This window comes from Acomys minous (assembly GCF_964271855.1).
Source record: "Acomys minous genome assembly, chromosome: 1".
Classification (NCBI taxonomy): domain Eukaryota; kingdom Metazoa; phylum Chordata; class Mammalia; order Rodentia; family Muridae; genus Acomys; species Acomys minous.
Genome location: NC_140483.1, coordinates 141,820,484 through 141,829,590, shown reverse-complemented (window position 1 = coordinate 141,829,590; position 9,107 = coordinate 141,820,484). Strand labels below are relative to the sequence as shown.

At 53.9% G+C, this 9,107-nt stretch overlaps 1 protein-coding gene across 1 annotated transcript; it reads right to left on the bottom strand.

Moving 5' to 3' along the window:
- Positions 1 to 4,952: 4,952 nt before the first annotated feature.
- On the bottom strand, positions 4,953 to 8,150 carry FOXE1 (forkhead box E1). Its single transcript, XM_084777918.1, has one exon. The coding sequence runs from the start codon at positions 7,611 to 7,613 to the stop codon at positions 6,501 to 6,503; it is 1,113 nt and encodes a 370-aa protein (XP_084634044.1). The 5' UTR covers positions 7,614 to 8,150; the 3' UTR covers positions 4,953 to 6,500.
- Between the last annotated feature and the right edge of the window lie 957 nt (positions 8,151 to 9,107).

The following is a 9,107-nucleotide window of genomic DNA, read 5'->3' as shown; positions in this document are numbered from 1 at the left end:
GGTGGGAAGCTGCGGCTGTACGCCACACCCAATGAAACAAATTTCCAGATGAGCTGGCAGTGGGAGCACAGTGGAGGCAGGAGGCGAAAGCAGCCGTCGCGCCTTTTGCCAGCTGCTGGTGGCTGAGGGCAGAGGCTCTAGAGGGCTAAGCTCTGTCAGGCATGGTTCTTGTACTTTATTTCCGTGTCTCCAAGCCTGCAGAACCATAGCTGCCCCGCTTTGCCCAGCCCAGCGAAGAAAAGTGGCTCCAGGTACTGAGATCACCAGCCAGAACGCCATCTTGACTCAGCTTCCCTAGCCCCTCTTCCTTGTGGGAGGAGCTGAGCCCAGGACCTTTCAGACTCCGCCCTCCTGTGCCTAGAAACCCTCTGGGCTCAGCTGGAAACCTGAGCTTTGGCTCTCAGAAGAGGGTGTGTGGAGCTGACGCCACGCAGGCTGAGCTCTACAGAGAGCGGATAGTGTGCCAAGCAATGAGGGCCACTCTACCGAGAAGACCACTTTGGTCTCAGCCAAGGAAAAGACCTGAAGGGCAAAGGACAAGGACTGGAAAGACCCACCTTGAAGCTCCTTGAAGACCCGCCTCTACCCCCTCCGTCTTTGCCTATACACCCAGTTTTCTTTCTTATTGTTGTTGTTATTATTATTTTGGCTTTTCAAGACAGGGTTTCTTTGTGTGGCCTTGGCTGTCCTGGACTCACTCTGTGGACCAGGTTGACCTCAAACTCACAGCGATCCACCTGCCTCTGCCTCCTGAGTGCTGGGATTAAAGGCGTGCACCATGGCTTTATTTTTTAATGAAAAAAAAAATTATTTATTTTTTTTGGGACAGAGCTTGGCGTATCCCAGGCTAGCCGCGAACTTAGCATGTAGCCAAGAACTACTTCGATGTTCCGAGGCTTCTGTTTTGACCGCCTTGGTGCTGTGGGTACAGGCTTGCATCACCACACCTGGTGTAAAAGATGCTGAAAGAGGGAACCGAAGCTTCACACACTAGCAAGCACTCACTCACTCACCGAGCAGCCACCACCACGTCTACAGCTTCACCACTTAAGTTTCTCCTGCTGTTTGCTGCTTTCCCTGCCCCCCACTCCCCCCCCCTCCGTGTTTCTAAGTTGGTTTTCTAACCAGCCACTGGCTAGCAAATCCACCAATGAAATGAGGGCCTTTCCAGGGAAGCCCCAGCCTGAAAGTCGCATTTCTTTCACAAACTAACAGCCCTCCCCACTCCCCACTCCTGCCACACCTAATCACTTCTGCTTTCGGAGTCTTCTTTGGGGATGGTGACCATTTAGAGTCTCCCTTGCTTGAATACCAATGACAGTAAACGCTTGGGTGTGGTGGCTCTCGCCTTTGATCCCAGGGCTCGGAAGGCAGAGGCAGGAGAGTCTCTGTGAGTTCGAGGCCAGCCTGGACTACAAAGAGAATTCCAGGACAGGACACAGAGAAACCCTGTCTCGAAAAACCAAAAACCAAAACAACAACAAACCAAAACCAAAACCCAAACCAAACAAACCAAAAACCAATGACAGTAAAAGGTCTTGTGCACCTCTGGGTTCCACACTTATGGGCACATGTCAGCATTGAGATGTGTGAGCACAGAGATGTGTAAGCCAGGCTCTTTTCGTGTGTTGCAATGTCATCCTGGGAACAGTGTTGCCCCCAGCCTGTCCTTCATGGTCATCTGAATTGCTTTTCATTTAGCAGTTTTCCCCCTAGCCATTTTGTCTTGGCAACACTCACCCAGGAGACAGCACTTTCTAGGAAGAGGATGGCCACTGAATTCCAAAGGTCCGGAATGGGGTGTGTGTGTGTGTTCTTTAGGGCAGCCAGAGAACTCTGGCTGTCTAGAGAGGACCTTTAGCCCACATTGGATGAGAGACAGGGACTGCTTCTTGTCAGCTGTTGTGCCCTAAGAAGAAAGTTGTATTTTTTAAAAAATTAATTTCTTTATTTTTACTTTATGTGCATTGATGTTTTGCCTGCATGTATGTCAGTGTGAGGGTGTCAGATCCTGGAATTAGAGACAGCTGTGAGCTACTGGGAATTGAGACTGGGTCCTGTGGAAGAACTGCCAGTGCTCTTGACCACTGAGCCACCCCCTCAGCCCCAAAAGTTGTATACTAAATATATTATATTAATTACATTATATGTATATGAGTGATTTGCTTGCATGTATGACTGTGTACCATGTGCATGCTTGGTGCCCATGGAGATCAGAAGAGGACACTGGATCCCTTAGAACTGGAGTTACAGACTGTTGTGAGCTGACAGGTGGGAGTCGGGGCTCGAACCTGGGTCCTCCGAAAGAGCAGTGTTCTCAACCTCCATGTCTCTAGCCCATAAATAAACCTGTTTTTAAAAAGATGCTCTCAAGTACATTGTCAGCAGTGCAGCTGGAAACACAGAGTGGGTGCGCTTGAAGGCCAGAATTCTGAGGCGTAGAAGGAGCACCCGTGCTCAGCCCCAGCCTTGTCCCTGGCAGCTCAGGCCTCTCCTCCTTCTGCAGGCAGTGATGCAGACAATGCCGAGGTGCTGCTTCAGGATTCTCGGTCAGAAATAGGGCAGGCAGAAGCTACGGGGTGGGGCGGGGGGTGGGGGGGCTTTGTTCTTATTAAAGTAAAATAGTTTCTTCTGTTTTTCAAAGTTCTGTCTCAGCTAGGGCTTGGGAGCTCCTGACAGTTTGTTGAAAGACAGGTTCTGGTCCAGTGGGAGTCACTGGGACCTGCGACCAGGCGCTTTTGGCAGGGGTGCGAGGCAGGGGTGGGTGGGGGTGGGGGTGGGGGGGTGGGGTAGTGGGGGGTGGCAAGGGCGCTGAGTAAGCCCTGGACTCTAGTGGAGTTAGAGAAAATGGGGGCAAAAGGGACCTGTACCTAGTTTTACAAATGGTTGAAACTGAGGCATACCCAGAACAGAAAGACCGTAACAAAATCACACAGCATCCCAGTTCCCGGTACATCCTGGAGCTCAGAGGTTGGCCCGTTTAGCTGAGTCCCACGTTCAGGGCTTCCATACATCCTTCCGCAGTTACGAGTGTTCACCTGGGTGCTCTCCTGCAACGCGCTGGCATCTCTCTCACACACATACACGCCAACAACACAAAATCAAGCAGAAACACAAGGAAACAGTCAAGATTTGGGGCCCCTCCGTTGAGAAAACAAAAGCAAAAGATCTAGAAAAGAGACTGCCCAATTTAGCTGCGCGCCAGCTTAAGGTTTCTCCATTTTTAAATTAAATAATTCATTTTGGTCTGTTTATTTATTGTTTTGTTTCTGAGACAGTCCCTGGGGGCCAGGCTGCTCTGGAACTCAGCCTTCCTAGTGCTAGGATTACATGTATGAGCCACCACGCTCCTTTTCCTTCTTTCTCTTACGTTTTTTTCCCCCAGACAATGAGCAAGCATTCTTATTTTATGATAAAACCTAATTTTAACAAAAGCAATTTTGCACAAACTTCGTAGAACATGGAGGCGTGCTTTAGTAAACTGCAAACGGCAGATTCGCTTCCCGGGAGAGGAGATGGGCTAACTTCTTCCCTAGTTGGGCTATATTACTCTTCGGATCCCCGCTGGGAGGAGACTGGCAGCGGAGGCCAAGAAAGTCTGTGGTTCTCTGCGCCCCAAACCTCTGCAGAGTTGGAGGAGAGGGGTGGTGGCTGGAATCTTTCAGCTCAGGTGGGGAAGGAAGTGTTCTAAGCTACCCAGGGCGAAGCCTGCTTTTGTTGCTAGCTTCCTCACCTTAATTGCAAAACAAAATTAATTTGAAAGAAAATAAATGTTAGAGCTTTGGGGGCGAATTCTAACGAGCCTCGGGCAATTAGGGAAGAAAGCATCTAATTGCCCGCGGTTCCCGGCGCCTTCACGATGCTGGGGTTCTGGGCCTGCTGACCTGCCAGCTGGCTTTCTGTGCTCCCAAGAGGAAGAGAGGAAAGAGAGAAAAATGAACGCACTTCGGGTCTCAGAGCACCTCTAGAACGGGAGCCAGAAGGTCTGAGTCCACAGATTTGGAGGAGGGGAGCTCCGAGGGCGATGCGCAAGAACGTTCTTACCACGCGTGAACTTCCCGCCACCCCGCTGCTCTGGTGTCGTGGTTCATAGGAGAAACGGAAGGGCTGTGGCTGTCCTCAGCCCACGGTCCCAGTCTTACAGGTCCCTTAGTCCGGCCCCGCGGGCCTCCGCCCCACACACCCAGGTCCCTCGAAGTAGCATCTTTCGTGGACACTGACTCCTGTGGATGCGAAGACTCAGTCTTCCGGGTCATCATCTTTTGCCAGCTTTACAGCATCAGGGCCCTCCAAGTTTCTGATAATGCAGATTTTTTTTGCCGCCGCCCCCTACCCACCCACTGTTTGCAACGTGGTTTATCTTCCCTTCCTGCTCGTCTGTCTGTCTCTCTCCCTTTCCTTTAACTTCAAGACATCTATGGTAGTAATCACAAAATCCCATTTCTTAAACGAGAGCACTGCAGAAGAGGCCGTTTTTAAGGTTAATGGTGTTGTCGAAGCGCCCGATTTGGTAATTAGGAAACAAAGATTCAACTCCGGAACTAATATGGGCAAAACCCACTTCTTTTCACCCCGGAAAACATGCTAAGGCTGACGGTCAACTTCTACTCTTTAAGACCTGTAGGCAAGGCAGAATCCTCGATTTCATTCCTGGAAGAGCAGAGCAGAAGAGGACGGGACCTCAACACCTGAACTAATCCAGAGACACAGACAGGAATGCCACCTGTCTCCAGATGGTCCTTTACCATCACGAAGCCAGGAAATGGTGCTGTAGAGCCCTTGAGTGTGGCTAGACCAAAGATGCCAGCTACAGCTGTAAGTTAACATAACCCCAACATCTGAAGGCATAGGTGAAAGAAGATGGAAACATTTTAAAAACGGTTTTATCTTAAGTATGTGGAAGTTATATTTCAGATATATTGGATTAATACAATCTACTATTACAACTAATCTCAGCCATTAATTTTTATTTTATTAATGTAGCGACTAGAAAAATTTAAATTATGCTTGTGGCTTGTACTGTAGTTCTATTGGGTGTGATTTAGATAAATGCTCCTCTAATAGAAATCAATTTCACAGGCTTTGTAAACAGGATAGTGTTCTCTCTCTCTCTCTCTCTCTCTCTCTCTCTCTCTCTCTCTCACACACACACACACACACACACACACACACTTACCAATACTTCATGGCATTTTTTTCACAGTTCCTTACCAAGCTAAATATACAGAAAGAGGCCGAGTGTCTCTTGCCCACGTTCACTTGCTCATAGGTTTTTATTAAATCACTCCATCTAAAAACTTTGGGCTGTCTCAAGGAGGGGAGTGGGGTCCCTCCTCAATGCTAGATGTTTTCTGTCCCAAACCAAAAATTTTCAAGACAGAGATGGAGACATGTTAGAATTTCTCTGACGTTGAATTCTAATTTCCGTGAGCCTGCTACTTCAAACAAACAAGATACAGAATGAAGCTTAGAAACTTTTTTTTTTTAAAAGATCGCTTTGTTAACCATTCAGTTTATTATTTTTTCTTTCCTTTTTGTTCCGGGAGGGTGCTGAGGCAGGAGCTCACGGGAAACAGAACAGCCAGCCCCAATTACGGAAAGCCTCCTCACCTACATTTCCTTAACAGAAAATCAGATTTTCCGCTGGGTAGTCACTGCTGCGGAGTGACCTACACGTCTCGCTCAAAAGATTCAATAATAAGGACACAATCTCTACTAGGAGTTAGTCCGGGAACTTTGGGTTAAATACTGGCCAGTGATCTCTTCCCGTTCCTGGATGGCCTTCAGACATTGAATGTCTACTGGGAAGCCACGAGTGCCTCACCAAATGCTGCCAAATATGGAAGGTTGACACCCAAGATAATGGGAAGGAGTTTAAAAATGAGAGGACAGAACCACACAGTTCTCCTGTGTAAAAGACTGAAAATTCAGGTGAACGGGCTGGATCACACCGAGGAATTGAATCTTAGTTATGATGACAACACAGGCGTACGGACATTTTTTAAAAAGCAACTATTCTTTTGCAAACTAGTTCTCACTTTAATTAGAAAGGCACTGTCGGAGCCTTCTACTGTAGTAAGGTAGTCAAAAGTACAAGAGGCCGAACATGTAAAAAGCCCGAGTTTAGCGCAGCATAGCTCAAGGTGAAACCATGCGACTCCACCACAGTTCGGGATCCTGGATTCTGGTGTAGACAACTGTGCTGCTCTCCCTTTACAGCCTAGGGCCCTTTCAAGTAGAATGGCAGAAAGGCAAGCTCGTTGGAGCTTCGCATCATCGAGGGTCCCTTGTGCCAGTCCAAATGCGGCTGTAGCCTACGTCCGCCCACACATCCAAGGCAATCGGGTCAGTGAACAGTGCAAGGCAGCGAGCCTCTGAAGTCCTCAGGGGCCTTGCATATGAGTCTCAATCCGATATACTTTTTAGTCTTGTCCGCGGTCCCGGGTTTTACATCTTTTAGGACGTCGCGGAGTCTGTGAGGTTTCATGCCTAACCCTGGTTCACATGGCAGACACGAATCGATCCACCGCGCCTGGATAGGCGGTGGCGTGGCGGGAGTGGTAGGCGCCGCTACCGCCAGCCCCGAGTTGCCCACTGGGATTGTAGCAGGGCCCCAGCGCCGCTCCGAACTGGCCCGGCGACGTGCGCCCGTAGAAGTCCACGGTGGCTTCCACGCCGCCGCTGCCGCCTCCTGCGGGGGGCGAGGCGGGTCCGGCCAGGCGGCCTGCAGCAGCGGCGAAGAGCGCACTGCTCGCCCCTTGCGGGTACGCGCCGTCGGGGCCCGCGTAGGCGGCGGCGTAGGCGGCGGGGTTGACCGGTCGTGCGCCCGCGCACACCGCGGGCTGAAAGCTCGCGGTGCCAGCCGCACCCGCCGCAGCCGCGAAGGCACACGAGCCGCCCGCCGCAGACGGCGAGGGGCCCAGATCAGGGCTGAGCGGCCGCTCGGGGACCAGGCCGAAGACCCGGCATGGCCCGGGCGACGCGGCAGGGTAGTAGACGGGAGGGGGCGCGGCGAGCGGCGGCGCGTAGCCCGCATAGACGGCACCCGGGTAGGCCGGCCTCGCGGCCGGAACGGCGCCCGGGAAGATGGCGGCGGCGGCGGCGGCAGCTGCAGCTGCAGCGTCGTGCATGTAGGCGGGGTAGGTGGACAGGTCCGAGCGCTTGAAGCGCTTGCGCCGACGCAAGAAGCTGCCGCTCTCGAACATGTCCTCAGCGTTGGGGTCCAGCGCCCAGTAGTTGCCCTTACCGGGGCGGCCCGCCTCGCGCGGGATCTTGAGGAAGCAGTCGTTGAGCGTGAGGTTGTGGCGGATGCTGTTCTGCCACTTTTTGGGGTTGTCCCGGTAGAATGGGAAGCGCTCGGTGATGAACTTGTAAATGCCGCCTAGAGTCAGGCGGCGCTCGGGCGCGTGAGCGATGGCCATAGCGATGAGCGCGATGTAGCTGTAAGGCGGCTTCCCCCGCTGCAGGGGGCGCTTGCGTCGCCGTCCTCCCGCGCCACGGCCCGCAGCCTCCGCCGGGACCCCCGCGCCCGCCGCCGTCTCACCGCGCTCTTCCTTCACGGTCGCCAGTGCCTCGGGTTGCGGCGGGGGCGGCGGCGCGCTCTCAGCCGTCATGGCGCCGCAGTCCCCCGTGCCCCCCGTCGTCTACAGCTGCCGACGGCCGTGCAGGCCCGGGATCCCGATCCCCCGAGAGCAGACGCCGGGGCTCCGCGCCTTACACTGAGAGTGCTGCGGGCAGAGGACTTCGGTGCCTGGCGCGCCGCGTCTACCGACGGCTTCTGCGGGGCACCGGCCAGAGGGTACTTGGTGCTCTGGTGCCAGGCGATCAGGGAATCCGGAGGTGGCTCCGAGGCCGGGGTGGCGGCAGCTGTTTGGGAGTCCCTGCGGGTCCGAGGATGACTGTCGAGTCGGTGCGCGTAGAGGAGGCTGCGGACTAGGGTCCCGGGCGAGGGCAATCAGTGGTGACTCTGTACACCCCTGCGGGGGCCGTCCATGCCACCCCTGCGGCGTAGGTACAGCCTAAGCGGAGAAGCGAGGTCAGTCGCGAGGCCGGCGAACGGGCTGAGCCACAGGGGAGCAACTGTTCCCTTCAGCGGCTCTAGACTCCAGCAGGGAGTACCGCCGGCGAAGCGCTCTCTGGCACACACCTTGGGCCAGCTCCTCCCTCCGCTGGCTTCTCCTCCTTAAAGGCGCCAGGAAGCACGGGGCGTAGCCCGTTCCCTTGCCCGCCCCCGACAATCTCCCCCCCCCCCCCGCGCGCGACTGGCACACCTCCCTAGGTAGCGGCGGCGGCACAGCGGGAACCCATTAACGTCAGAGCGGAGAGGGTGCCTGGGGATGCTGGGGGCCGGCCCCCTCGGGCGCCAAGCCGGAGAGACTAAGCCCCAGGAGTCCAGGAGATTTCGCTCAGCATTCCGGAGTTGTGGTCCTTCTCTGCTACAAGTTGGGACTCTCAGGTGGAAAGAAGGCTCACAGCGTTTTCTTGCCCAGAGAGGGTAAGAACTGGACCTGGGTGGGGCGCGTTCAGTTATTGTGGAGAGGAGAACAGGAAGTTTTGGGGATGCTTTCCAAATCCCGGTCTAGGCTGCAGGGCTCAGTCTACCTTGCAGTTCTCTTTCAGACAAGGATTCCTAAGTCCACAGCAATTTCGCTGCTCACAGGAGCCTGCAGCCCCCGTCTGTTTTAGAATGCGCTTTTCAGCTGTGTGCTGAGGTAGTGCTACAGGTAGTCACTTTACCAGGTTCCTAGCTTGTCCCGAGGTTTTGTATCTCAAGAGGTGTTTAGGAAAAGACACCGACTTTGGGTGTCTTGGGACCCTTCTCTATATCCTGGAGGGTGCCAGCTCAGAGAAGGTGGCATCTTCTCTCTAGCAGTCGCTTCTCAATTCCTCCAGTAGCCCCGGGACCAGAGTGGGCCAGCTTCGGGAAGACTGCTGCAGTCCTTGGGGCTCTACTGGGGGCACGCGCGTGCGCGCGCTGGGGAAGGGGGGTGGTTGTACAAGGTGTCCGGTTTCTGCCTTCTTCTGGGAGGTTTTGGTGTTATAGTGGGACTCCCAATGGTGCAGCCCTACCGGCCTGCTTAGCTTTCTCGCCATTTTTTTTTGGGGGG